The following is a 27,877-nucleotide window of genomic DNA, read 5'->3' on the forward strand; positions in this document are numbered from 1 at the left end:
CTTTCTAACCAGCCTTCCAGCCCCGAGCCCCTCCTTGGCCTGTGGTCCCCACTGGCCTTGGCACCCGCCCTGCTCTCATGACGTCTAGGTGTTTATGCCTGAGGCAGGTCGGGGCAGCGGGTTCGTGTCCCTTGGAGCCTCGCCCAGGCTGTTTTCTTAGGGGAGACACATGTGATGGGTGCTCTTAGCACAGCACTACAGCACTACGTGCACTTAGGTGCTTGGTTACATTGTTTTTACTGCCCGTAAGTGATCCAAGTGCTTCTGTAGAAAGGATTCCTTTTAACCTGTCCAACTTGCTTTTCAGTTCTGGGCCTATGTACGTGCCTGGCTCAGGAGGCTGCTTCTACCTCTCTATTTGATCACCTAGAAGACAGCAGCAGGCAGGAGAGGCCACAGAAAAGTCGACGCAGGAAAAGGCTAGGAAAAAAACCACTGACTGCTGTGGTGATGGGTTTTCAAAAGACAGAGGCAAATGCCCACAGTGAAGGTGACCCGTCCTCAAGGGCAGGGAGCGCTGGGGGTGGAGCATTGCAGAAACTCTGGAAAGACTCAGGCATACTCATCTCCTCATGGAGAGTGGGGGCACCTTCCTGGAGAGGCAGGGCCTGAGGCCACATCCTGCGGGGTGGCGGCAGCCCTTCTCTGGCCCCCACATTCCTGGGTTGTTTAAATAGGAAGTTAACCCTTCACGGAAGACTAGCCCCTGGCCTGTGCTGTGTTGCCACCTCCTTAGACAACTGCCACCAACTGGAGCTATGGAGCCCACCCTCAGTGTGTGTGGCCAATGTGTAATGTCATTCCTTAGCCAAGTCGTCAGGTAGTGAAGGTGAAAACCTAAGAACATAGCTCACACCTCAAGATTCACACCCTCCACTGCAAAGACAAGCTAAGGCTTTTTTCTTTTTTATTTCATTCATAATTAAGGGTCAACTACTATGTATATCTCAAAATCATACTGAATATTTAAGATATACTATTACAAGAATCATACAGTAAATAAATAGGCAGGAACCAACACACTGGAATGCCACACCTGTATTATACATCAAAATCAACGGCCAGTATTTCTCCTGTTCTTCTCCTAAGTACCAGATGAGTTAAAAGCTGAAAACCTTTGCTTAGAAAAATTATGTACAGGATAAGCTCAGACCCTGAAAAACCAGATACAAATTGGCAAAATAAAACAAACGAGAAAAACTGGTTCAACTTCTCAAATATACTACATCATATCAAATACACCAAGCCATTTAAGGAAAAGAAAGCATTGAACTGTACTTAGTGGACATACTGATTCCATGTATTTTCGCGATTCCTTCATTACAGGTTGACTTCAGTCTGTCTGGATGCAGTGTGTCTGAAGCGGTGCTGACTGCAGGTAAAGAAAACAAACGTTCCCAGCAGTTTTTGCGCGAACATGGACCACACCGTTTAATGCAGACCCAAGGCCAGACATTCTTAGGGGTAGCTTTTGCTTCCATTACAGATTCTCTTCATGTCAGATCATAAAAATACAATACGATGTGCTGAGCCTCATCTAAACATTACACGCGGCAGCCCACATTAACACAGACCGCCCTGGACGAGGGACAAGAAGAGCTAAATCCAGTGTCACTGGGGCTCATTTCAGATTAAGCAGCTACAAGAGTTGGAACAGCCTGAACACAGGAAACGCCGTCTCACCAGGCAGTCAAGGTTGATTTGATGGTTTTGATGTCAGAATAACCCAAGTGAGCAATCCAAAATGACCATGGCCACGTTCAGCATCCTGTATATACACACGCTGCTCAAAGCTCTGGAACGTGAAATGAACACAGCCTTAGAGCTGTTTTCAAAGAACAATGGATACTTTGAAAGGAAATGCTGAGGGTTAACTTTCAGACCTGAAATTCACAATGAAGCACAGGCATCTGAGGTGCACGGAGGGACTTCGGGTGCTGGAACCAGACACCGCCTGCATTTAGTCTTTGATTTTCTGAGGACCCCAAAGTTATGCTACAGAATAGCAATCCTGAAGTAAAACTTGCACTGACCCCTCAGTTGCCAGGAGCTGGGTGTGCGTTGGGAGGGACTCGCTGCCCTTTGACCCTACTATTCAATGTACGTTTCTAGTAGGGAGGCCGTATCACAGGCTTCTCATTACTGGGCAATACTGAGACAAAGGGAAACTTGTCTAGGGTTACACTTTTACCATCTTGTGTGTATTTAGGGCTATTCCTTTATCTATCTTTTTTCTAGCTGTTTACATAAAGTTACCAAATGAGTATCTCAGAAAGATGGTAATAGATTACTATAGAGTTCAAGAGATGTGCTGGACCATTACTTGTGAAAGGTGACTAGAGAAAGAGCAGTCTGGTAGTTGTAATGCTGGGACCAACTCATTGTCAAGGCATGTCACAACTCTAATTTTTGTTCACATTAACAGGCAACCGTAAAATTGGGTCCTCAGAAAGTATACAGAAATATGGATACCCTTTCGCAGAAAAACCCCGTGCCCCGACAGACCCTACTGGCTCTGGCACTAGGGAAACACCCCGGGCTAGTGACGTCAGCAGGGGAACACAGCTGGTGCTCACAGCAGCTTTTACTACTTGGTCCCCTTGTGCCAAGTTCAAGATGCCAGTAGCCGATGGCTGACTTCCTCAGACAAGCTGTAAAGATTTGGTCCCGCGGGGAGGGCTGTGACCGTTCCCGCTCCCATGCGTTGTCCAGTGGCACTGAATATGTTTACCACGTCTGCCCAGTGTGCAGCCCCGCCAGGCTCATCAGCCTTACACTCACACGTCTGCTTGGTTTTGCATCTCCTCACATTGACAACTGAGCTCCAGGTCCCACGATCCTCCCACAGGTCTGGGTTGTTTCCCTTTTTTTTTCCCTAAAGGTCCATTAACTTCATTTAATGCTCCCATCTTCCTAAGCAAAACTGCAAGTTCAGATTTTACAAAACAACCTGGAGGCATTAGCTGGTGTTTTATCCCTTTTCCAACAGTCTCACAGGTTTCTTTGCTATCAATTTTCATAATTTTCTTACATCACAAAAGTAAGATTCCTCTCTCTCAATGCAGAGTATGGGGGGGGGGAATACATTGTTTTTCAAACAAAAAGTTTATGAAAGAACAGACCATCCAAAAGGAGAAAACCCAACCCCACCTATAAATTGGGTGGGACCGATCAGGCTTCACAAAGGACAAAGTCCTCCTGCTTTATTCAGCATAATAAAACAGTACTGCTCTGCGCTTGGGCTCTCCTCCAACTTAACCAACACCGTTCCCTTCTCATGATTGTTCTACTAGTATGCAAGGCTGTCTAGTGCTAGATTCTGAAATATCTGCATTTTAATGCTTGTACAACCCAGTTAAAAATTACAAAAGCTGCCCTTATTCCATTTTGATTTTTAAAAAACCACACAACATACAGATAACGATCCAATGGAAAAGTTAATGTGCTGTAATGATATTTGTTTTGCGATATCAAAAGCAGCAGAGATACCGAATATAATTTGCTTAAATCATAAATACTGAGATTGAAATATGCACGTATAAATCACAGGGAGGCTCAGAGAACGGAAAGCTCTGTAAATACATGGACGTGTGTGTGACGTGCGGGACAGCAAGTGCGGCGGGAGCCCCGGAGCCCCTTGGCCTCAGTACTCCCACTCGTCGGACTTGAGGTCCAGGTAGCTGAGGATGTTCTGCGCCAGCCGCACCGCCTGCCTCCTGGCAGCCTTGCACTTCTCCTCCCCCTGCGGGTCCACTGCGTCCAGGGCCAGCAGCTGCTTGGTGAGCAGCTCTTCCAGCCGGATGTAGTTCTTATCAGCTCGGTTTCCGTCAAATGAGAGGACGTCCTCCTGGATCTCGGACAAGTGTCCCAGGACGGTCCAGACGGCTTTGTGTGACGGGTGCTCCTCACACATGATCAGCTTTCTTTTCTCCAGGGCTTCCTTCAGGTCAATGTAAGTGATGAGGGTCTGTACTTCAATCACGGCTCTCCTCCTGGCTTCCCGGATGCAGGGGTTCTTTTCAAGACTCACCTCGTCCAGCTGTCCAATCAAACCCTGCAATTCTGTTTTGGCGCTCAGGTACAGTTCAGAAGGATTCTGGGCTTGAAGGAGTTCGGTTTTTATTTCTCTCATTCTCTGGAGGACCTTTTCTATTTTTAAAATGGAATGATTCTGTCCTAGGTCAAACGCGTGGGTCCTGTCAGCTTCCTCTTCTAAATCCAAATACTTCAGTAATTTGTTGATGTCTTCCACAACCTCCCTTCGGTAATTCCGGATCTCGGGATGCCCGCACACGTCTAACGCGTCCAGGTCGGCGGTCAGCCCCGAGAGCACACATGATAAGTGCCTGCACGTCTCATTGCTGGTCACGCCCATGAGCAATGTGATGAGGGTGCCCCTGGCCTTGTTCACCTCACACATCACGGAGTTAATCTTAGCTACGGAAGGATGCACGTCCTCGGACAGCGGCAGGGACGGCTGCCTTTTCATGCAGTCCTCGACAATCTCTTGCACGGCACAGATTTTGGTTAAAGTGTGATACCGTGCTTTCCGCAGTGAGATCTTGCCTCCCGTTTTCACGTGCGTCAGCCTCAGAATGATATCCTGGATGCCTTCTTCACACTCAACAGGCACGCAGTTGCCGCCACTGTAAAACGGCACGATCTTCTCCTTCACCAGCGACTGGGCTTCCGTGAAAATGCTCTGGATCTCCAGCCGGTGCGGGTGGTTGGCGTTCTGTTCCAGCTCCTTGAGCAGACGCTCGGTCTCCTGGGCGGCCCTCTTCCTGGCCTGCTGAATATCTCCTTTCCCTTCCGTGTCTACAGAGTCGATTTCAAAAAGCTGTTTCGTTAGCATCCTCTCCAGGTTCTTGTAATTCTTGTCATCTGACAGACCACTGAAGCCAATGACTTGCTGTTCTATACTCTTCACTTCCTTCTGGATTTCCTGAAGCCTGCGAATGGAAGGATGTTGGTTTCCCATATCCATACTTTGGTTGTGTTCCGTTTCACAAGCACTAAGAGAGGACAAGAATGGTAACATTACACCACAGTCTGCAGGATGGTAACCGTATATTAATTTATTCTCAAATTCTCATTTTGAAAAGATATATTCAAGAAGAAGGGCTTGTCATTACTACAGTCCACTGAAGTCATACTCAAGTACAGAAAGAAGTGACTAATCAACTCCCGCTCCTGAAAATAACCTAAACACCACAGTGATTAAGAACAGACGGGGGTGATTGCAGCGTCCAGTGAGTGGAAGCTATGGGCCCAGGGAATGTCAAGTTTCTTCAACTGTAAAAGGGAGCAGGTGTACCTTCACACGCATGGCACGAAGTTGGAAAGGGCATAAGTAGCTCTTAACACCAAAAGCCGGTTTGCTGGCACCAGCAGGGCCCCTCTATGTAACAACATGAGCCAGCAGCTCTTCTAGCCTCCAAAGATTAACGGTACTCTCTGAGCACCCCACCTTGCCCAAGAGCTCCTCTCCACAGACCCTAAGTGAAACACACCACCTGGGGTTCTCAAGACACCCCGGAAGTCCTCACTTCTACATTTCTCTCCAGCCTTTATGCACCTGTACAAAGCTACCTTGTTTCTCCGCCCACCTTTTTAGTATCTCACAAGTCTTCCCTGCAGAGGCATAAAATTCCACAGGGAAGGAAAGGGGACTGGGGTTCCGCTGACAGCTTGGGCTTTGGGGGCCTAGTACCTCCCTAGACCCTTTTATGCTCCCCACCCCCCGCCAAGTACACCCCACAAAATGTGACAACTATGAATAACTCATTCACTAGTTTCCCATTAGGAAACTTAACGCATTTTTTTTATATTCTTGGATTTCTATGAAACAGATGGAATCAACCCCTTGTGGGTGTCCGAGCCAGGAACACGCCTCTGGAAGGAACGAACTGCAGGCGGCCTCACGTTTTCCCTCCCCTGCTCGCCTTTCCCTCCCATCACTTTACCCAGAAGAGGTCTAAGCTGATTCGGTCTTGGCTTCCCGTAGGTGAGGTGGCGAGGTGGAAGGTCAGCCCTTCACGGGGTGCGGTACCGGAGCTGGGCCCCAAGCTGCATCTCTCTCACCCCTCCCGGCTAGGTCTGAACACGGCAGCCGGTGAAGGGGCCGACGGTGGCGGCGGCAGCTACTGGCCACAGCGGCCGCTGCGGGCGTCTCTCCCGGCCCCCAACGCGCCCGCCGGCCCTGACCTCACAATGGCCCGCGGGGGGAGGGGGCGGCCGCGCTCGGCCGGGCCGGGGTAGCCGGAGGGAGGAGGGGGAACCCAGGATGGGGGGGGAGACCGACCCGCCCGGAGGCCCGGCCCCGCCTGGCCCGCGTCGGACCCGGGGGCCGGAGCAGCGCCGGGTCCCGCGCGGCCAGCGTGGGCACGGGGCGCCGGGGCCGGGGTCCGCGCGATGGCGGCGGCCGTACGCCCCCGCGGCGGGAGGAGGCCCGCGCCGCGCCGCGCTCACCTGTGCCGCCCGCGCCATCGCGCGCCCGCCGCCGACGCCGCGCGACTCCGCGGCTCCCGAGGTCGCCGGCTCCGCAGCCCCGCCCCGGGCCGACCGGCCGCCGCCCTGGAAAAATGTCCCAGGCGTCCGCGCCGCCCCCGACCCGCGTCCAGCCCGCCGCTGGCCGCCGTGCGCAGCAGCTGGGGTGGCCGCGGCCAAGGAGCGAGCGCCGGCACCCGCCGCGCCGTCCTGCCGCCCGTCCCACGCGAGGGGAGCGCACGGTCGGCCCGTCGCTCCCCGGCCGCTGGCTTTGCGACCGGCCGTAAGGCAGCCCCGTGCGCCGTCGCGACTCTGCCGTGCGCCGCGGGAGCGCGGGGACGTGGGCCATGGCGCCCGGGCGGACCGTGCGGGGGACGCTCGTCCCTCCTCTCTGCCGCGCTGTCACTGGCCGCGGCCGTCAGCTCGCCCCCGAGCGCGGCGCTGAGTGCGGGGAGGCGGCGCCCAGCCGGGTGAGCGGGGTCCCGGAGAGGCCGGGCCGAGAGGGGTCCGCAAGGGCGCAGTGCGGGCCGCGTCCTTCAGACGCCTGCGCCCCGCACACCTGCGTCAGCTGAGCTCCCCGGGAGCAGGGCCCGCGCGGCCTGACGGACAGGCGGTGGGGCGTGGGGACGCGCTCCTGGCCGTGGGGACGCGCTCCTGGCCGTGGGGACGCGCTCCTGGCCGTGGGGACGCGCTCCTGGCCGTGGAGCCCCCCGAGTGTCCTGTCTCGACCGCCTGGGTCTCATGCGACTGGGGAGCTGCCGCCGCGCCGGGCGCTGCGGACAGAATTGGTGCTAACACAGCAGAGCCAGCTAGTAGCACCTTGTTTCTTCCCGAGGATAATTAATTCCTCCGTTTAAAGAGCTCTTGCTGTGCTCAGCCTGTATTTTTCTGTTTGTTTTTGTCTGTGTTTTGGCTTCGTTAAGGTTATTAGTGCTTTTCTTCAAGCGATGGCAAAGTTTGTCACCGTATTTTGTAGAACTTCAGGATGAATGCACTTCTTGGGAAACGGTGTGTGCGTATGTGCGTGTTACTGGCTAAAGAGCCACAAAGATTTAGTGTTAAAGGACACAATGATTTAGCAGCAAAGAGTGGCAAGCAGTCTTTATAAGTGGTACCTTTTTGGGGAAGGATGTTTTGTTTAAGTGCGTCGTAGGCCTTTATTCCAACTGTGACATGAAAATGTGTGTGTGGAATGGGCTGCTGATAAAGTACTTAAACAGAGCATGCAAATACTAACACTAGATTTGCTAACAGGCTAAAGAGGGAGGCTGGAAAGCCTGGGTTAAACAATAAAGAAGGATAAAAAAGCAGCCAATGAAGAATTCCAAAATGCACCTGCCTGTACACTTTCATTTCTTTTGGTCTGTTGTTATGAACATTGGTTTACAAATGTGGCTTTGAAGTTCTGTCTGACTTAGTTTAGACAAGAAGTTTCCAGGGCACCTGGTCCCCCCAATGCTGGGCCTTCAGCTCAGTTCCCTGGTACAGTCGTGGCAGCTCCCACCTATATTCCTAGAGCATAGAAACCTATCCACACCTCAGCCTTTGGGCAGAAAGATACTGAACAGCTATGTGAAAATGCTCTGGGAGGGCAAATGACTTCAGTCTTACCGTGCGTGGGTCTGGTGGTGAAGAAGAGCCTTCTGTGGTCCCCGGGCGAGGAAGCCAGTGCCGCACACCTGTTGCCCTGCCTGCCGCACCTGTGGAGGTGATGATTGTGATGCTGCGAAGAGTGGAGCCAGACCTTGCCCAGTTTTCTAGCATTGTGACTTGTGTTGTTTTTTCAGGATGTGTGCCCCATTATTCTAGATACTACGTGGATGTAAAAGGACAGCTCTTACCTCAGGGCACTCTGTGTTTACTCTGTGTGGGGCCCCATCTTTGTACTTCCTGAGCCAGGGCTTGTTCTCCAGGTAATTACATTCCTGCAGCACAGAGAGATGATTGTCTTTCCAACTCTGATCTTAAATATTAGCTCTTCTTAAAAGGGACAGGTTGTAAACCTTTTGTTTTCTCTTATCGAAACAGATATATTTTAATCCTGGATGTCTAGTTCATTCATCCTGTATATTTTTCATTAATTCTTTGCCCTCCACCTGAGGGAGACCTGCTTTCAGGACCTACACAGTTTATTCCCTTCTCTGATCACTGGGCACCAATTTTTAATAGAAAAATATTATAGAACATAGAATTAGGGACCACTTTCCTTCCAAACCCAACTTAAAAACTCAGCACTGAAGTTCAGTGTTCTCTTGCTACTTCTTACCTGCTTATTCCGTAATTATGTGGTTTACATCATTGGTTTTCAAACGTGTCTGCACATTTTGAATCATCTGGAAGACTTTTAAAAACCCGGGGGCCCAGCCCTGGGATTCTGATGTGATTGCGCTGGAATGCTGCCTGGGCGCCAGGATATTTATTTATTTATTTTCTTGGTTTGTCTTTTTTTTTTTCCCCCTCCTAGGTTTATTGAGGTGTAACATCAGGAGGTTAAGGGCGAATCTAGTAAGTTAGAGAACCGCTGATTACATTATACGCATTACTATTTGCTTGTCCTGAATTTCACTAACATTTATGATAATAGTTAACATTTATTGAGCACTTACACACACTGTTCTAAGTGCTGTTCACATGTTCACTTATTTGATCCTCTGAATTCTATGAAGTCCGTGCCTTTATTGTCCCCATTTTATAGAGGAGAAAACTTAGGCACAGGAAGATTGAATGATTTTCTCAAGCGCATAATGCTTGTATATAAGGAATATACATGTTACAGGCACTACATCCAGAGGGTAATGAATTAAAATTTTTCTTTTAGTAATTCTTGAATCAAAGAAACAGGCCCTCAGCATGGATAGGTAGTATTTACAAATAACAAATAATGGAGCTACTGATCTCATATTTTGCGTACATTTTTATTTAGGAGAATGCTCTTCAAACCCCCAACTGTAGAGTCAAACTAAACATAATAAGGAGGAAGTTGAAACTCAAGATAAATGAGAAGCTGGTAAGAGGACTAGTCATAGGATTGAGAGGTAACATGGATGTTCCTAGTGTTTAAAAGGCTTGCTTACAATAAGTAAGAAATTAAAGCTGGGGCAGAAGGACTTTAAAAGCCGTTTTTAACTCCATTATCAATTATAAAGATGAGGACATCAGAACCCAGAGAGGTAAAGTGACTTAGTTGGTGTTACGCAGCAGATTGAGGCCTGATGCGGAAGTTTCCCCAGTGCTCTAATGTCACCAAATGCCTTTTCTTCATCTAGTAAAATGAGTACGTGTTTTCCCTTTATTCTGTTACTGGGGAGAATTACATTAACTTATCGTTACTTATGGTAAATTTAAAACGTACAAAGATAGAACATAGAATAGTATAAAGAATTGCTGTGTATCTAACAGCCGGCTTCTACAGTTACCTACTCATGGCTGTGTATTTCACCTTTACTCTCATCCCGTTTCTCTTCCCAGATAACTTTCTGGCAAATATCAGACATTGTATTCCATCTGTAAATATTTCAGTAGGTATCTTAGAAAGGTAAGGACTTTAAAAAGGTATGTAAACATAATACCATTGTCATACCTAAAATATTATAATTTCTTAATTCCAACAACTGTCCAATGTTTAGATTGCTTCCATTGTCTTAGAAAGGTCATCAACGTTTTCTTTTACAGTTTGTTTTATCAGGATCCAAAGAAGGTCTACACATTATTTCTCTTTTAATCTGTATGTTTTGACTCCATTCTCTTCCTTTTTTTTTAAAGCAGTTTATTTGGGGTCGGGGGAATGGATGTGCCCTTTAGAAATTCCCACTGTCTGGATTTTACTGATTGTATTCCCAAGGTGTAATTTAACATGTTCCCTGGCCTGTGTGTTTCCTGCACATTGACAACTGCATTCTAGACAGAGCCTTGAACACACTCGTATTTAACTTTTTTTTAAATTTTTATTGGGGAACAGTGTGTTTCTCCAGGGCCCATCAGCTCCAAGTCATTGTCCTTCAATCTAGTTGTGGGGGGCGCAGCTCAGCTCCAAGTCTAGTCGCCGTTTTCAATCTTTAGTTGCAGGGGGCACAGCCCACCATCCCATGCGGGAATTGAACCAGCAACTTTGTTGAGAGCTCGCGCTCTAACCAACTGAGCCGTCTGGCTGCCCCATCATATTTGACTTTTTTGAGACAGCTGCCTCCTTGGTGGTGTGTTCCTCCATGGGGACTGATTTTCTGATGTTGAACCAACCTTGCACTCCTGGTATAAAGCCAGCTTGGTTCTGATGAATGGGAGGCTGGGGACCCCAGCCCTCCAGGAGGTAAAGGCTTTCGGTTCTCATCTCAGAGGAGTCAGGACTGTAGGCCTGGAGACACCAGCACAAACACTAAATCTCTCCAACTTTTGTTTCTCTCATCATTGCCTGTCAGTTTCCCCAGCAGCTGGCAGTAAGAAACCTTAACTCAGAGAAGAGCTTTGTGTTATGTACAGGCACTTCTGGGAAGGGGGGGCGCTGGGGAAAGGTCTCCTGCTACAAATCCTGGCTTGTAGAAGGAGAGGCCCCCGGGAAGAGTGTGCTGGGCGAGCTCAGGAGCCTGTGGGAAAGCAGAAGGGATGGGAGCCAGGCTGGGCCGCAGAGCTGGACTCAGTGTGGGGCTGCCCTGTCTGGCAGTTTGCAGTTAACGAGAAGAAAGGGGGTTAGCTCCCACCAGACACAGTAATGAAAGCTCAGTCGGACGAGTAGGAACAGGCATGGTCCTCGCATGAACAGGGGAGAACTGTCAGGCTGCTTGCCCACGGCCTGTTGGGTTCTAGCATGTCTTCCCGCCTGCAAGTCTGCCTGCCCCGGACGCCTCCCCGCCACCCCCTGTCTAAGCATTAGCTGTGTCTGCTCTAAGAAACATACCTGTCGGTGATTATTCGCATCTCAAAGGGACTCTTCCTTTTGCAGAAGGACTTTTCCCTCCCGCAAGTCCCTTCTCCTCCCTTTTTAGCATGGCATTTCTTGGGTGAACAGTGACAGTGCACGTTTATAGTGAGTGCGGAGGAGCTGTGTCTGCCGCCACTGAGAGAAGGTCTCTGCCATTTTAATGGGAACTGAGGGTGATGGGTGGGGTTGGTTTACAGAACTCACCCGGAAAGCGGTTTATGTCAGCAGGAACTAAGACGTGGAAAAGAGCCGAGCCCCCGGCGCCTCTCTGAGCTTGCTTTGTGATGTGTGGGTAGCTCGAAAAAGCCATGAATTGTTGGTCTGGCTCCTGTTCTGGTAGGGAACCTGTCAGAAGAGAAAACGGGCACGGCTCCAGAACGTGGTCACGGGTAAACGTGCATATTGAGGATGGAACCTGCCCTTGCCCCTTGCCCCTTGCTGCTGGCAGAGCTGGCAGCCCTGGAAGGGCTGTTCTGCTGGGAGGAGGGACGGAGCCTTATCTTGTTCGGAAGGTCCGCAGCGGCTCTGCACCCACTGGCTTCTTTGTGTGACGCACCTTCAGTTTCAAAGAATATCTAAATATCACAGATGCAGAGGCTGTGGGGAGAAGTCCAGAAATATTTGCAGGAAAGAAGGATTCTTAAAAGTGCTTTTGTTAACAAGCAAACAAACAGGAAGATGTGGTGATCGGATATTATTCTTAGAATAGAAGGACGGATAAAATGTTAAAGGTCTGTGGATTACGGTCCTGCCTTTACTTCCGAAAAAGGATTCTTACGTCAGTCTAGTTAGAAATCAGTAGATTTCATGAGTAGCAGTTTCAGGTCTTAAGTAGCAGACGGGATGTCTACCTGTCTGCCAGCGGGGCCCTATCATTTTCATGCAGGAAGGAAGACTTCAATCCCTTTTGTGCAAGTTGCTGGCCTCTCATCTGGAACTTTCCACTTTGGCTGTGCCTCTTCCAGCCCAACTTGACTTCCCAATGACACTGAGAGGCACTTTAGAAGTACAGACAAAAGTAAAGATGATTCAATACAAAGGTGTTTGGGGCCGGCCCGGTGGCTCAGGCGGTTGGAGCTCCATGCTCCTAACTCCGAAGGCTGCCGGTTCAATTCCCACATGGGCCAGTAGGCTCTCAACCACAAGGTTGCCAGTTCAACTCCTCGAGTCCCACAAGGGATGGAGGGCAGCGCCCTGTGCAACTAAAAATTGAACACGGCACCTTGAGCTGAGCTCCCGCAGAGCTCCCGGATGGCTCAGTTACAAGGTTGCCGGTTTGGTTCCCGCAAGGGATGGTGGGCTGCGCCCTCCACAACTAAGACTGAAAGGACAACAACTTGAGGCTGAACGGCACCCTCCACAACTAAGATTGAAAGGACAACAACTTGACTTGGAAAAAAGTCCTGGAAGTACACACTGTTCCCCAATAAAGTCCTGTTCCCCTTCAAAAAACAACAACAAAGGTGTTTGATTCTGCAAGAATGAAATAGTCATACTGAACTAGTCAGCGGGGTGCAGTAGTCCAGAGGGGTGTGAACTGTGTCATCTGCAACCTGCAGCAGCGGAGGCCATGCAGGTGACAGCTGTGTCTAGACTTCTCCCCCTCTCCCTGCCGTCCGTTTCTGCGGTCGGTCAGCCTGGCTCCCCACTTCCCCTGCAGCTCTGACCTGCCCACCTGCCCCAATGCCTCCCTGTTCTCCCACCACGTGGAAGGAAGTCATGGTTCTGAGAAACCCGTCATGGGCTAGCAGTTACGTAAAGACACTTGAGGGCAGTGACTTCTGCTGGCCCAGAACTCCTGAACTTTCTGATGATACTTCATCAAGAATTGCCGTATCTCGTTCAACTTTGGTGGGTGTCTCCACCAAACGTTCATATAAACCCAGCTTTTTGAAGGTGAAGTGGATTTTAATTGACTATCGAGCTGTACTTCATTTGTAGTAAAATGAATCCACCCATGTTACGTGTACTTCTAATGAATTTTGACAAATGTATAAATCTTTGCAGTCCCTGCCCCAGTAAGATCGAGGCTGTCACTCCAGCCCCCTCACCCCGGCAACTGTTGACCTGGTTATTTTCTCCAGCAGTGGAATCACGTGGTCTGTCCTGTTGGTCCCTGGCTCTCTGCTCTGTGTGTTGTTTTGCGTTCCATCGTGTGGCATGGCATGAATCAGTGGCCCACCCTGTCTGGTCCTGGGCAGTGTTGTACTTGTTCTGGGAGGGAGGGCTCGTGGGAGGAACTCCCGTTCTTGGAGGTGGAGGTCACGTTCGGTAGAGCTTGCTTTTTAAAAAATAAGTATAAGAGACTTGAACTGTATTTTTCCTCCGTGAGTTTTGGTGACATCGATACTTTAAAAGGCAAATGGAAACCTGGTCTTTTGATTACTCAATTGATCTTCTAAATTTAATATCAGGTTTATTGAAGTCCAATTTACATTCAGTAAAATTCACTCCTGACAAACTTGCCCACACCACAGTTCAAGACAGAGCGCATTTTCATCACCCCAGAGAATTCCTTTGTAGCCCGCCCAGCACCTGCCTTTCCCACCGGGTCTTACAAACAGCCATGCATACGCTTGAGTGTGGCTTTTTGATTACCATGATGCATTTGCGGTCCATCCGTGTTATCTGTAGTCCCTATGGCTGAGTAGTATCAGTGTGGATGCACCATACTTTGGTTTTCCAGTCACCGGTGGGAGAACATTTGGGCTGTTTCCAGACTTCGGTGGTATAAAAACAAAGCCACTTTAAACAGTTACATGCAGGTTTTTGTGTGAACATACATATTGGTTCGTCTTGGCTAAGTAACCTATAAAATGTTTCATTTTGTAATGACTGCCAACCTTTTTTCCAAAGTGGCTGTAGCATTCTGCATTTCCATGGGCCATGTATAAGAGCTCGATTGTTTCACGTCCTTGACAGCACTTGGTATTGTCAGATATTTCTGTTTTGTGTTTTCAGCCATATGAGTAGGTGTGTGGTGGTATCTCACTGTGGTTTTGATTTGCATTTCCCAAATGACTAATGATGTTGAGCATGTATTTATGTGCTTATTTGCATCTGTATATCTTTGGAGAAACTTTTATTTAGATATTTTGCCCATTTTTCAATTGGATTGTCTGTTTTCTTATCGAGCTTTGAGAAATCTATATAGTCTGGAAACACGTCCTTCTCCAGATTTGCATGTAGTTTCTCCCAGGCTACGACTGTCTTTTCACTTTCTTAATAGTGTCTGTGGGAGATCAGATGGTTTTAATTTTGGTGAACTCACATTCATCTATTTTCTGTTTTATGGATTGTGTTTTTGGTTTTGTATTAAAGAAATATTTGCCTAACCTAAGGTCGTACAATTTTCTACTGTATTTTAGAAATTTTATAGTTTTAGATTCAGGTCTTTGATCCATTTTGAGTTAATTTTTGTACATGGTGCAAAATAGGGATTCTTGTTTTGCATTAGGGTGTCGAATTGCCCCAGCAGCAGCGTTGAATGTGTTAGGTAGCCTGGTAATGTCAATAGTGTTTATTACAGTTCTTTTGACCTGGACGTTGCTGGCACAGAGTCTTCCAAAGAGGGTGCTAACGAGGAGGGCCTCTCATAAATCTGGACTGTTCATTTTTAACACTGGAGATTCGTTTAGTTGTATGTTAACCCCATGCGTTTTGTTGAAGGTCTCAAGATTCTGCCCTCCACGGAAATCTTGCCACGACTGGATAGGACCCCCAGATAAATACTCAAACCTTCGACCTGTTCACTTTTACATCCCTGAAGACGAATCACCATCAGAGCAAAAGCTGAGAGAATTAAGACAAGAAACACAAGAATGGAACCAGCAGTTCTGGGCAAACCAGAACTTGACTTTTCGTAAGGTAACTTTCTGTTCTGATCCGAATGAGGAATGATACCGTTGGCCACCTGGGGGTGCTTAGCCTTAGCATTTGCTTTGCCTTTCAGTTACAGCAGGTTTTGTTCAGTGTCTTTTCCTTGTAACACTGATGAGTGAGATGCCGCAGGAACTTAACTCTTATTTCTATCAATTAGCTGATGGTAACGTTGGTTTAGTTATGTATACATCCTTTCACCAAAGTCCAAGAACCTATGGACAACTTCCTGTGTTTGGTGGTATCTCATCCATCCCTCCCCTCCCCATACATGTGCATGTATGCGGTGTGACAATTAAGTTTGCAAACTTGTTGCAAAGATGTTGCTAACCTTTTTTGTTATCAGAGGGATTATTCATTATGAATTTTTACCAACTGGACAAACAGGTAACCAAGTTTACTATTTGGAAGTGCTGAAAAGGCTGCGTGAAAAAGTTAGATGAAAATGGCCTGAATTTTTTGCCAACAATTCATGGCTCTTGCGTCACGAGAAAACACCAGCTCACAGCACTGTCTGTGCGGGAGTTTTTAGCCAGTAAACAAATAACTGTATTGGAACACCCTCCCTACTCACCTGATCTGGCCCCCAATGACTTCTTCCTTTACCTGAAGATAAAGGAAATATTGAAAGGAAGACATTTTGATGACATTCAGGACATCAAGGGTAATACGATGACAGCTCTGATGGCCATTCCAGAAAAAGTTCCAAAACTGCTTTGAAGGGTGGACTAGGCGCTGGCATCGGTGCATAGCTTCCCAAGGGGAGGACTTCAAAGGTGACCGTAGTGATATTCAGCAGTGAGGGATGGAGAACTTTCTCTAGGATGAGTTCGCGAACTTCATTGTCCAACCTCCTATGTATTATGGGAATATGTGTATAACTTTAAAATTGATCATTCATAGAATCACAAATCTTGAGACTTTCCTGGAAGTGAAGGGCATATAGAGCCAGAGCCAGAGCTGTGTGTTGTATGTGTATAGAAGAGTGTGTGTTTGTGGAAATGGGGCTCTCTGTGACGTGTTGTCATTCTTTCCGAGGGTTTAGAATTCTTAACAGCACACTCATAAATAAATTATATGAGAAAGAAGTATAAATATTCTAATCGAGAAGAAAAGCATTTACGTTCTGTGTTCATCCATTTGCGCAGGCTAAGTCAAATGGAGTGTATTTATCTTATTCTGGGCATTTATAAACAAACAGTGCCTCCCAAAGTTTAGTACCCATCTCTTTTCAAATCCTATTTCAAGCATGAAACTTTTAACTGAATTCAAATGGTTTGAAACAGGCTTTGAGAGGGCCCTTCTCAGGAAGCCCACACCCAGACTTCCGCAGAGCAGTGAGAGCTGTGGCCTAATCAGGCAGGAACGGGAGGGCGGAGAGACTTGTCTGATAGGTATCTTCTTTCAGGAAAAAGAGGAATTTATTCATTCAAGACTACAAGCGAAAGGCCTGGGACTAAGAGCTGAGACAGGTTAGTTCATTTGTTCTTTTTCTGCTAACATGTTTTTGTTTGAGTAACTAGCTACATGAGGCCATAAAAAGAAAGGATGTTGCCACAGGTGCTCTGAGGGCGCGCTCATCACGATCCCTTTGCCACAGGTGCTCTGAGGGCACGCTCATCACGGCCCCTTTGCCACAGGTGCTCTGAGGGTGTGCTTAATGGCACATCATCTGCCTTCCCCCTGCTCCCTCCTCTCTTTTGGGTGAAGTGAGGCTTTGGTGTTTCTAGTCATTCTGATTGATGACCTCCCTTGACCTTTGGACTTGTGTCCCAGGGTCCCATGGCTCCTGCCACCGCTCTCCCACACCAGCTCCTCTGGCTGTTTTCCTGACCTCAGTTCATGGCTCCCATGAGCCTGGGGCATCACCCTTAGGGGCTCTCTCCCACCGTCATGTCTCCTGCATGAAACACCGCTCAGCTGTGCTGCCCTTTAAACATGGCGTTAGTTCAGCCCTGTTCATTCTTGTCTGTTACAGTAACTTCCTAATTGGTTCTTTGGTCTCCAGCCTGTAAATCGGGTCAGCTAGCTCTTTCTGTACAGGGCTACATGGTAAGTACTTTAGTCCTTGTGGGTCCTCGGGGTCCCTGTTTGACCAGCTCAGCTCTGCTGTTGTGGTGTGAAAGCAGCCACAGAAAATAGGAATGTCTGGGAGGGGATGTGTCCCGATAAAGCGCTATTTGCAGTGCAGGTGGCGGCCTGCTTGGGCCTCAGGCGTAGTCTGTCAGCCCCTCTGTGAGTCTGTCCATTTATGCTGCTCCGCCAAACCCAAATCTGACAGTTGCCACCGGCTTACGTTTTAGCCCACCCCCTCCCAACGCTCTGTTATAGGGTGACAGCTGCGCCCCCTCCCTGCCCAGCTCCCCTCTTTCATGTCTTGGTCCCCATGCCGTCCACTAGATATGCCAGAGACGCCGCACTGTGTTCCCTTCCCTCTGCCTTCCGTGCTGGCCTTTCTCCTGGACAAAATACCCGTAATCGTTTTCTCTCAGTGTTGCTGTGTGCCTCAGTAACATTCCGTACTGTTTGTGAAATGATGTCTGCGGTCAGAACACTGTTCAGACGGAAAATCCGAAGCCAGGTCTGCATTGGGCTAACGCACAGGCGTGGAGTCACAGCTCACAAGTTCATGTCCTGCTGGGTGCTGGGTGCTGTGATTAGTCCGTCTCCCATGCCATCTGTTTTATTTCCCACAGTGACCAATGGCACAAAGACATTTACAGATGAGGGCAAGTCATTTCAGCAAAACTGCCCAGTGAGTGGAGGGGCCTAGCTTCTGACCGGGAGAGTTGGGTTCCAAGGGCCTTTAAGTTAGCTGGCGCTTCTGAAACTCCCGCCGGCGGCCAGCACTGTGTAAGGAGTTAGAGTGGTCTGCCTGGATGTCTTTACTCACTCAGGAGGCTCGGGCAGCGTGGGAGGGAGGCCACGCTCTGGGTGCTTCCGCCTTATGCTGAGCGTCGGCCTGGGGGCGTGGGGGGAAGACCCAAAGCTGGACCAGGAGCTGCCGATGGCACGGCCTGTCCTTATGATAACTCTGGGGCTTCTGCTCTTCTGCCGGCAGTGTTAGCAAGTGGGCGCTTCTGTGCCAGGCCGCGTGCCAGCCACCGCGCTGGCTAGACCTCACATCGTCTCAGAGCGGCTTGTGAGGTGCGCTGCTGTGCCCCACGTTCTCGACAGGAGAGAAGCCGCAGCACCGTCCAAGTGGAGCCGCTTAGCGCTGTGCTGGGAGGACACCTTGCCCTTCAGTTCCTCACGCTGTGCTGAGGCTGGAGATGGGGGCCAGGAAGCTTACTGGGGTGCACACAGCCCCCCGCATGACTGCCCCAAACCCTGCGCGCTGCCCAGAGGCGCTGATACTCTCGTGGCCTGAAGCCGGGGCTTCCTTCCTCGGTGCCCTCACCTCGCTCTAGCCCCCCCTCCCGCCCTCTGATCGGCCACATCTGCTGCCTCCTGGCCTGTGACGACTTTATCCCCTTTCTCTGCCCTGAGGGATCCTGTTCACCCTTCCACACCTTCCCTGGGGTTCCCTCCTCGGGGCAGCTAGTTGTCCCTTTCTTGTCCCACTTGACGTCCATTCATTCATTCATCTGAGGTATTTACAAACATCTGCCACACACCTGCAGCGGCGGTGCCCCAGGCGACAGGCCAGGGGCCGTGAGGAGCTGGCACTCTGATGTGGGGCGGGAGTGTGGCCAGCAGACGGGTCAGAACCAGGAACATGGCGCATCTTCCCCTTGTAGGTTTTCTTTCCTTTCTTTCAACTACGTTTTGTAGTTTTCAGTGTACAAGTCTTCCACTTCCTCTCTTCTTTATTCCTAAGTCTTTTATTCTCTTTGATGTTATTATACATGGAATTTTTTTTTAAATTTCATTTTCAGATTGTTTATTGCTGGTGTATAGAAATACAGTTGACGTGTATATTGATCCTGTATCCTGCAGACTCGCTAAACTTGTTTCTTAGCTCAATAGTTGTTTGTGAATTCCTTTCCCTTAAGTATTAATGTTTAAGTTGAAATTTATTTTCAGGCCAAAAAGCAACATTGAACGCAGAAGAAATGGCTGACTTTTACAAGGAATTTTTAAGTAAAAATTTTCAGAAGCACATGCATTATAACAGGTAGGTGTTTTCTTTTCACCTCAAAATTTGAATATCACATCCTTATTGGGTAGGATTATTTTCTTACCTGAATTTAATGACATCCGTGTTCACATGAAAGGTAGAGGTTGCTGTAAACTTAGTATTTGCACTTTTCAATAAGATTGGCAGCCTCAAGTTATTTGTGTGGCAGCCCCAGAGCAGGTGGCACCCATAATGCTTGGACAGTGGGTTCCAGAGAGCACCTCCCACTGAACTGGGCTCCTTGGAGAATTGTGGTTGGGGAGGAACAGCACAGGATGAGCTGACGTCGCATGTCTGAGAGCAGGGAGGCTCGGCGGCCAGCAGTGTCCTGTGAAGGCAGCCTGGGAGCCAGTGGAGGGTTCCGTGGGCCAGGGACCAAGTCATGTCCGCCACACAAAGAAAATGACCGCAGTGGACGAAAATGCATGAGGTACACGAATGTCTTTGCCATCATAACGATCCTGACAGGCTTGTCGTCACCTCTGGTTTGCTGGGCAGCCACGCGTTATTCTGAGAATTGGCAAATGAAGGAGACTCCAAAGAGTGCCCTCCTGCCCTGCGTCCGCTGTCCTGACTGCACTTCTGGGTGCCCACGTGAAGGGGCGCTGGTCGCTGTAGATGACAGCCAGTGCAGGCCTGAGGGAGTGGGAGGACGTCCCTTCCCTATGAGCCATGGGTCTTGGCAGGAAAGCTGAAGGGGACCTTACGGTGGATGCACCAGGCCGGCCGCAGCTGACCGGCCTGTGTCTTCACACCGCACAAGGTGGGGCGGCTGCCATTGGGCCTGACATGGAGGCGGAAGCGCGGAGCAGCGCCTGGGAGGCGCTCTCACCACACAGTAGGACTGTGTGTGGTCAGCACCGCCAATCTAACGACAGTTTACAGGGAAAAGGCAAAGGGTGCGTGTGGGCGGCGAGGGGTCCATGGGAGCCCATGTTTAAAATGATGGCCTGAGGATACAATCCCGAATGTTGGAAAGTCTGTAGAACAAGTGATCCAGTTTCAACAAGGAACTGGAATTTTTAAAAAATATATATACGGGAAACTATTACAGATGAAGAGAGACCTTCTTGCAATGTGTAGACCTTGTTTGGATCCTGATTCAGACAAACCACCTGTACAAAGGCATTTTTGACAGAGGAAACGGAAAAGTGACTGTAGATTAGGTTGTCTTGGTAAGTTATTCATTGTATCAGATGCAATGATGGTGTTTTTTAAAAAAAGTTTGAATGATCCTGGTATGTATTTCCAGGTGAAATGATAGAATATGATATTTGAGATTTGCTTTTCCATGTGACAGTGATGATGTCGGACCCAGCAGGTGAGGCAGGAGCTAGAGCTTGGTGGCAATGGCCGAGGCTGGATGGACCCCAGAGGGTAACAGAATGCTGGTGCTGCCATGTGTCACTCTGAGTTAGTGGGCTGTTGAGTCAAGCCAGTGTTAATCATATTTTTGTGGACCTTTGGTTTCTGGTGGGGTCATGGCATTGGCACCCACCATGTGTCATGCTGGGTACGCTGTGTGGCACTCAGAGGCAGTGAACCAGCCTCACCCACCCAAGCTCAGGCAGGAGTGGGGCCTCAGCGCCCCTCTGTGCCCCTCACCCCATCCTGTCCTGCTTTCCCTCTGGAAACAGGAAAAGCTTAGTTTGCCTTTTCCCTTCCACTTTGTCACATCCAGTTGTCTGGGTGGAGTGGAATCGGTCTTCTCCTTAACAGAAGAACCTTAATCTGGATGGGATACTTTCATTTTTTTTCTGGAGGCCTTTCTTATTTGTTCAGGGCACTGCTTCCTATTTATAGCATCACTTAAGTGGATAGAAATGTAAAGATCATTCTCATTTGGAAAGGGGTTTCTGTCTAGCCTTGCAAAGGCTCCAGAAAACGAGCATTTTTACCTCTGGCTGTTGCTTCTTTCAAGCCCTCGGTCATTCTCCTTCCTTCTGTACTGAGAGCCAGTAAAGCTCGGATAGAAGTTCCATGTTCATGTATTAGCTCATTTGCTGAAAAGCACTGCACTTGGATCTCAGCTTCCAAGGGCTTAGCACTGAGAGTCTGGCGTGTGTGTTCCGCGGTGGAACTTGACAAGCTTTGCCCGGTCAGCTGCTGGGTGAATTTGCAAGTTTCAGCATGTTCTGTTAAGTCACTCAGGCCAGCAAGCCTGTGACTGAACTCCATCCCAGTGTTTGTATAAGAAGCTGTGGCATTCTCTCTCTAGAGACACAAATAGATCATCTAGAAAAAGAAGGCGTGGAGCTTTATGATGTCAGCCCTTGTGAGGAATTAGCTTCTCAGGGTGGAGTATTTTTGTCGCATGCTTCTTGTGCAGATAAGGTGCCAGCACCAAACAACCAGCATGCTCCCGCCCCCATCACTCAACAGTTGTGCCTCCACACTGGACTGCAGGGACGCCCCAGGCTGAGGGCTCTTTTGAAGTCTTCTAGCAAAAACCAAAGGAGGGTTGTGGTAGCCTCCAGGAGTGGGAAGAGGGTCTCGGGTGCACCGGGCCTTCCTCTCTGCCTGGTGAAAAGCCAGGTGGAGGCCAGGAGGGCTTTTCTGGACAGTTTAGCTTTACTGAGGGCAGAGGAAGGAGGAGACAGGGAGGAGGTGGGGGAGGAATCAGGGACCTGCCACTCACCTCCAAGCCCTGGCTGCCAGTTGCCCGTTACTGTTACCAGCAGAGTGTTCCATGTGCTGATCCGTTCCTCCGTAGAGACTGGTACAAGCGTAATTTTGCCATCACCTTCTTCATGGGAAAAGTGGCCCTGGAGAGGATGTGGAGCAAGCTGAGACTGAAACAGAAGAAGACCAGCGATTAGAACCCGCCCTGACCCACCCGCCGTTAACCAAGCTTCCATGAGAAGGGCTGGTCTAGGAATGCATTTTCTGAGGTATCTAAAAACCTGTAAGTGACCTGAGCCCCTCGCCTTTATGGGGGTCCCCTGGCTTATGTCATTGCAGGGTGGGCTGGGAGAACGTGGATCCTGGTGCACCGTGGGCCACGTGGCTCTGCCCTACTGGGTGCCAAGCTGGCTCTTGGTCATGGAAGTAATGTTAAATAAAACCCAACCACCATGTGCCAGTTGTTTTGTTTTTGAGTGATACCAATTTGCAAATGACCAATATAAAAATATTAATAAAACTTCACATGAAAAATTTGACTCCATGGGTGAGAATGATTTGGAAGCTGCCTGCAGTGTTACCTCCAGGACCTCACGTGACCACTGAGCGTGAATTAGCTGAGGCCTGATGAAATGCAGCTGCCCTGGGGCCGCTCGCACATACAGGTGTGAAGCAAGTGTGGCTCCTGTCAGAGACCGCAGGTGACAGCAGAGGCACCTGCATTTGCTGCAGCAAGGTAGAGCCTCAGTTTCCAAAGTTTCCCCGAACAGCTTTCTATTGGGTCATGTCCCTCTGTTTAAATTCTTTTAAAATCAGCATTAGTTGAAGTAGAATCCGTGGTTATGAAATGCTGAGGCCCTTCGTACTGCATGCTGGAGCTGTGTGCATGGGGGGGTCAGCCCGCACGAGGGACACCTCCCTTAGCGGCCAGGCCACGTCAGTAGCGTGTCCTGTGAAGATAGACCAGATATGTGGAACTCACCAAAAGCCACGGACAAACAGTTCTTGTTCCAAAATGAGGCAATAGAGTTGTAAGACTGGGTTTTTTCTGTGGCTTCTAAATGGCTCCCACTGAAGATGATCAAGGAGAAATTCCAGAAACCAGAGGCAGCACTTCACCCCCACTGAGGCCGTTAGGAGCCGTGCGATGAGATGGTGAGCACGAGAACCTCCAGTTGTGCCCAGGGGCCGCACTCTGCCCAGCGCCATCTTTCCCAGAGAACAGTGCCCTGGGTCAGGCACGCTCCGTGGTCTGTTAGCCCAGGTTCTGTTAACAAAGGTCCCCAGAGAGGAGTCCATGCATCAAAGAGTGTGGAACATGGTTTCACGGAAATACCACTGTATCATCCACTTCACTGCTGCTGCTAGATACAGGTTCTCAGCCTGCCACCAGCATGTGTGACTCTGCGTCCGCAGAGAAATGAGGAAGAAGTGGTAACCGGCTGGGGTGACCCAGACAGGGCCCTGGGTTCCGCGTGGGCAAGCCCAGGAGACATGAACTGTTTCCGAGCTTTTAACTCCTGCTCTCAGCCCATGGAATTCACCGACTGCCTTTGAGGTCATCTAAAGATCGTCTTCTCACTGGACAATGTGAGGTTGGAATAAACAGCAAGTTCCAGTGGTATCAACTCTAATTCTTTTTGCACTTCAATTCGTAAGAGAATGTGATGGTGACTTTCCATAGTAACAGCAAAAGACAAGTGGATTGTCTTTTGAAAGGAAAGTTGTTTTTCAGGAAAGCAGATTTTACTGTGGGTGGTAAAGATGTGTGTGCGTGTGCTCACTGCATCATGACAAACTGTTCAAGCTACGTTACGTTACATGTGACACGTCACTACTTGTGCGGGCAGAGGGAGAACATGAAAAGCGCGTGTTTTGTGACCTCTGACTACTGAGCAACCACGCAGGGTGTGCTATGAAGAAGGGGCCTTTCCACAAGCAAGGGCATCCTGAATCACACTGGACATGTTGGGATTATGTTATCCCAGGTTGGTGGCCCAGCGTTTGGATGGCTAGTTTACCAAATCCCTGAGCAGATGGATTCTGCCTTCAACTGGTGGCTTGGGACCCACAACCAGTATTTACAGCATACAAGAGATTTTACCAACCATAGCCCTTCCTGGCAGCTTTCCGAATTTTCCTGCTGAGATCCTCGGCTCCTAGAGGCAAGCCTTGGGATTTCAAGGAACAGAAACTTACTCAAATGAGTTCTGGTCAAGGGTGGGAGGCAGGTAACAATCAGAAGCTAGAGATCTTCAGAAGCAGACAGCCCAGGCCCCCTGCAGCAGGAAAGCCTGAGAGCCCGGGACCATGGCTTTCCGTCGGCCAGCTGCCTCCTTCCAACAGTGTGCTGGGCCTTGGGCAGGTCCCTTGTCTCGGAGCACAGTGACTGAGGTGACGTGTGCCATACAGTCTTGAGGCTCTTATCCCCACCAGAGCCCCTCAGCTCTGAGGCTACAGAGACGCTATCTCCAAGGATGCTTTTTAAAGGGTGACTTTCAAAGCACATATGTTCTATATTCAGACAAAGGAAAGCGTTAAGTGGTTCTTTGACTCATAAGATAAAAATTGTAAAAAAAAAAAATAGTGAAGCTTCCTTTGACGATTGTCTCTAGAAGGAGCAGTGCCCCACAGTGAGCGTCCTGGGCCCAGAGGGATGTCGGAGTAGCTGTGTCCTGCCCTCTCAGTGACGGGAGGGTGGCCGAGGCCCCGGGCTGCAGCACCTGTGAGGTCCAGGGTCCAGAGTCCCAAATGGTTCTATGTTGTCTTGGCTTCACATCAATTACGGAATTAGACCCCGGGGATTTGCAGAGGAGTTTTAGCAACTCAGGACCTAAGTGTAGTCGAAATCTCAGTAACCTGTATGTCATCCTTTTGGAGTCACAATTTCATGCCAGAAAGTTTCACTGACTCATGGTGTTGACTGTTGCAGGTTCTTAGATGCTCTCTGTGAATTACCGAGAAATGACAGTGCTATTTTCCTCTTTCTTGGATCCTTCAACATTTACAATGAAATGATTGTAGCAAGTGTTCCTTTAAGTCACAAATAAATGCAAATAAATTGTAAGCAAGATTATTTTGACCCTAACATTTGTAGCCCAGTTAAGAATGTATTAGGTTGTTTAGGGGGCAGCGGTTAGCTCAGTTGGTTAGAGCAGTTGGTTAGAGAGCGGTGCTCCTAGCAACAAGGTTGCTGGTGGATCCCCACATGGGCCACTGTGAGCTGCGCCCTCCACAACTAGATTGAAAACAATGACTTGACTTGGAGCTGATGGGTCCTGGGAAAACACACTTAAAATTTTTAAAAATTTTTAAAAAAGAATGTATTAGGTTGTTTTAAGATGACTCTGTCACAGCCATATTCAACTAAAGTATTTTCGTGGACTTTGAAATAATTACATAAGAAAGGTTACTCAGTGACGTATTTTATACTGCTTTTCCCAGAAAACATCTGTGATAAAATTTAATGCTCCTGTTTTCCGAATTAAAAAGTAAAATAAAATTGAGTCTCTTTCCCCCTCTGTGTGTTGGGTGCTGTTTATGGACATTGGTTTTTCAATTGATCATATTGACTCAAAAAAGGAGAACCCAGGGGTGGCCATCAGACGTGCCGTGAGGACTCATCACTGACAACGCATCTGATCGCAACATCTGTCCTTGTTTCATTTTAATCCTGATGCTCCATTGGAGAAGCCTGCCTCTGGGAGGCACTGAGGCGTCTTCAGAGCATAACTGCACTGGAGCAGCGTTCCAAGTCACCTATGTCAGGCCTCACCTTGCGGTTGTAATGACACACACCTGGCAGAGCTCCGGAGGGGTTTGACATGAGGGGCGGGGTTCCACGTGACGGGTAGGGACGGTGTCTGGCGCTTCACAGGCTCCGCCCGCGCAAATGCTGAAATTTACAGTGACTCGTAATGCCCTTCACAGGGCTGGTTCCTGAGTGCCACAGGCCTCTGCAGGGAAAGGTGACCCGAAGCCGGTCCTGTCGGGAGGGAGCAGAGAGCCCCCAGCACCGGCCAGGAGGGGGAGGAGGACATGCCTTGGGCGTCTTCCTGTCCCATCGCTCTCGACACACGGGACCTTCAGGAATGGTCTGTGCAGTCCCAGAGGTCTCTCCTGTTACCCCTCCCTGAATATCTACACTCGCACTGGCTCTGGGCCTGCAGCGTCACACCCAGCTCTTCAAACAAACAAAATTGCATCTCCAATTGCAAAGAGGCCTTGCTCTGGCATCGGGCTGCTTTGGCTGTGGCCTTGTGAGTTTTAATCCTCTGTCCCTCCAAGGCCACAGCTGCCACTGGCCCTCCTGGCCAGCCCTTGCGGCTGTTCCCACTCCGAGGGCAGCGGTTGTCTGTGCCAGAGGCCTAACAGCGGAGGAGGGCCCCACACACAGCCCTCCTCGGGCTCTGCAAATTCTCAGACTACTTTCCACAGCCAATTAATGGGGAGCCCCAGAACTCCGGGGAAGTGTGTGGTACAGTTTTGTGTTTGATGGTTTTTTCTGTTTTTAAAACCACACGGAGCCATATGCTGACATTTTGATAGGGCCTCAGGTGAGAAGATTGGAACAGTGCAGCAGGAGCAGGCTGCACGGGCACAGCCTTCCTTACGGAGAGTCAGTTTCCCAGGAGAGGCTGGGGTTTGGGCGTCCTCAGCGCTTTTTCCTCCCCTGCGAGACGCGTCTATTAGAGGTTGCTGAGTCCCGTTAGGCTCCCCTTCAGACTCCATCACACCAGCATCGTGTTTTATTTCACAGTAATTGCCTTTTAGCACCTTACATGCCTTCTGAATGTGTGCTCTAGCACTTTCGTTTCTTCCCAGGGTTTGCGTCATTGTGCCAGGTGCGTTTCATAACCATCAGCCGGTCGTCCTTTGGCCTGTGCAGCAGGGAGCTCATTGGAGCAGCATCTGCCTGGGGGGGCCCTTCTCGTGGGGCCCTGGGCTTGTGCTTCCTCCCACTGGCCAGCTGTGAGCTGCGTGCCCCTGAAGGGAGTGGGAGAGTGGGAGAGTTCAAATGGCACCATTCATGCACCCTGCTCTCCGCTGGGCGCGGGGCTGCATGTGGATGGTTTATTGTTGCTTATGTCCTTAAGTGTCAATTGCAGACGTGTTTCCACTTTACATGGGCGGCAGTAATATCTAAGTGCTGGTTAATAAAAGGAATTTCTTGCTAGTACCACAGATAAAAGAAATAGTACCGTGAACCCGATAGCCAAATTGTAAAACGGAATCTCAGGCGGGGATGTACAAACACAGTGCTCCTTGGGCACTGCCCCCCTTGGCTTCCCTCTGCTTCTGTGGAAGGCGTCTCCCACGCTGCGTACCTGTCCTGACGTCTCTGGGGCCTCAGGTGCAGCCAGAAACCTGCCACGCCACAAGAGGGGCCTCCAGCAAGAGGCCCAAAGAACTAGGAGCTGTCCAGGAGCCACCACTGAACAGGGGACTCGCCCTTCTGACCGGAGCTCTGCCATCTCCATGGCACGGCCCTCCCAGCCTGCGGAAGGGGAGGTAGCCTGGAGGGGCAGCCAAGGGTTTACAGGCCAGGCCCCGAGGTGGCCCCGTCACTCAGCTTTCCTGGGGGCAAACCTGTGCCTGAGCATGGGGGAGGCAGCTCAGCCAGGGCTGCTGGCAGAGCTCTGTCCCTTGTGAAGGAAGAAGGGACATTCGGTGCTGGTGACAGCTGGACGTGCCTGCCACACTGCTGGGAAGCCCTTCTCCTGGTGTCCCTCTTAGGAGGCCTGACCTTCGTGTAGGACCACCTCCCTTAGAGTGGACAAGCCTCATTTAGGAGACACGATGAGGCCCAGAGGCCAAATGGACACAAGACTGTGTGTGTGTGTGTGTGTGAC

General features: G+C 49.6%; 2 protein-coding genes across 8 annotated transcripts; one reads left to right on the plus strand and one right to left on the minus strand.

Moving 5' to 3' along the window:
* Positions 1-890: 890 nt before the first annotated feature.
* BAG5 (BAG cochaperone 5) lies at positions 891-6,755 on the minus strand. Of its 2 annotated transcripts, none has more exons than XM_074326864.2 (2): positions 6,472-6,755; positions 891-5,015 (listed from the first exon to the last, which is right to left on the minus strand). In XM_074326864.2, exon 2 carries the CDS (start codon positions 4,985-4,987, stop codon positions 3,644-3,646), a length of 1,344 nt encoding a protein of 447 aa, XP_074182965.2. In that variant the 5' UTR covers positions 4,988-5,015; positions 6,472-6,755; the 3' UTR covers positions 891-3,643. The 2 variants fall into 2 exon arrangements, with proteins under 2 accessions (XP_074182965.2, XP_019602804.3); XM_019747245.3 differs by lacking the exon at positions 6,472-6,755 and adding an exon at positions 5,967-6,444.
* Positions 6,756-6,791: 36 nt separating this feature from the next.
* On the plus strand, positions 6,792-25,543 carry COA8 (cytochrome c oxidase assembly factor 8). Of its 6 annotated transcripts, none has more exons than XM_088797537.1 (6): positions 6,792-6,959; positions 9,413-9,496; positions 15,074-15,271; positions 16,692-16,755; positions 19,310-19,400; positions 22,117-25,543. In XM_088797537.1, exons 1-6 carry the CDS (start codon positions 6,837-6,839, stop codon positions 22,220-22,222), a joined length of 666 nt encoding a protein of 221 aa, XP_088653663.1. In that variant the 5' UTR covers positions 6,792-6,836; the 3' UTR covers positions 22,223-25,543. The 6 variants fall into 6 exon arrangements, 4 of the variants coding, with proteins under 4 accessions (XP_088653663.1, XP_074182970.1, XP_074182971.1 ...); XR_012494491.2 differs by lacking the exon at positions 9,413-9,496 and having other exon boundaries at positions 6,793-6,959; positions 22,082-22,308; positions 23,103-25,543; XR_012494492.2 differs by lacking the exon at positions 9,413-9,496 and having other exon boundaries at positions 6,795-6,959; positions 22,117-22,308; positions 23,103-25,543.
* Positions 25,544-27,877: the final 2,334 nt, after the last annotated feature.

The sequence above is a fragment of the Rhinolophus sinicus genome, chromosome 3, assembly GCF_057876585.1.
Source record: "Rhinolophus sinicus isolate RSI-liver-muscle chromosome 3, RSI-T2T, whole genome shotgun sequence".
Lineage (NCBI taxonomy): Eukaryota > Metazoa > Chordata > Mammalia > Chiroptera > Rhinolophidae > Rhinolophus > Rhinolophus sinicus.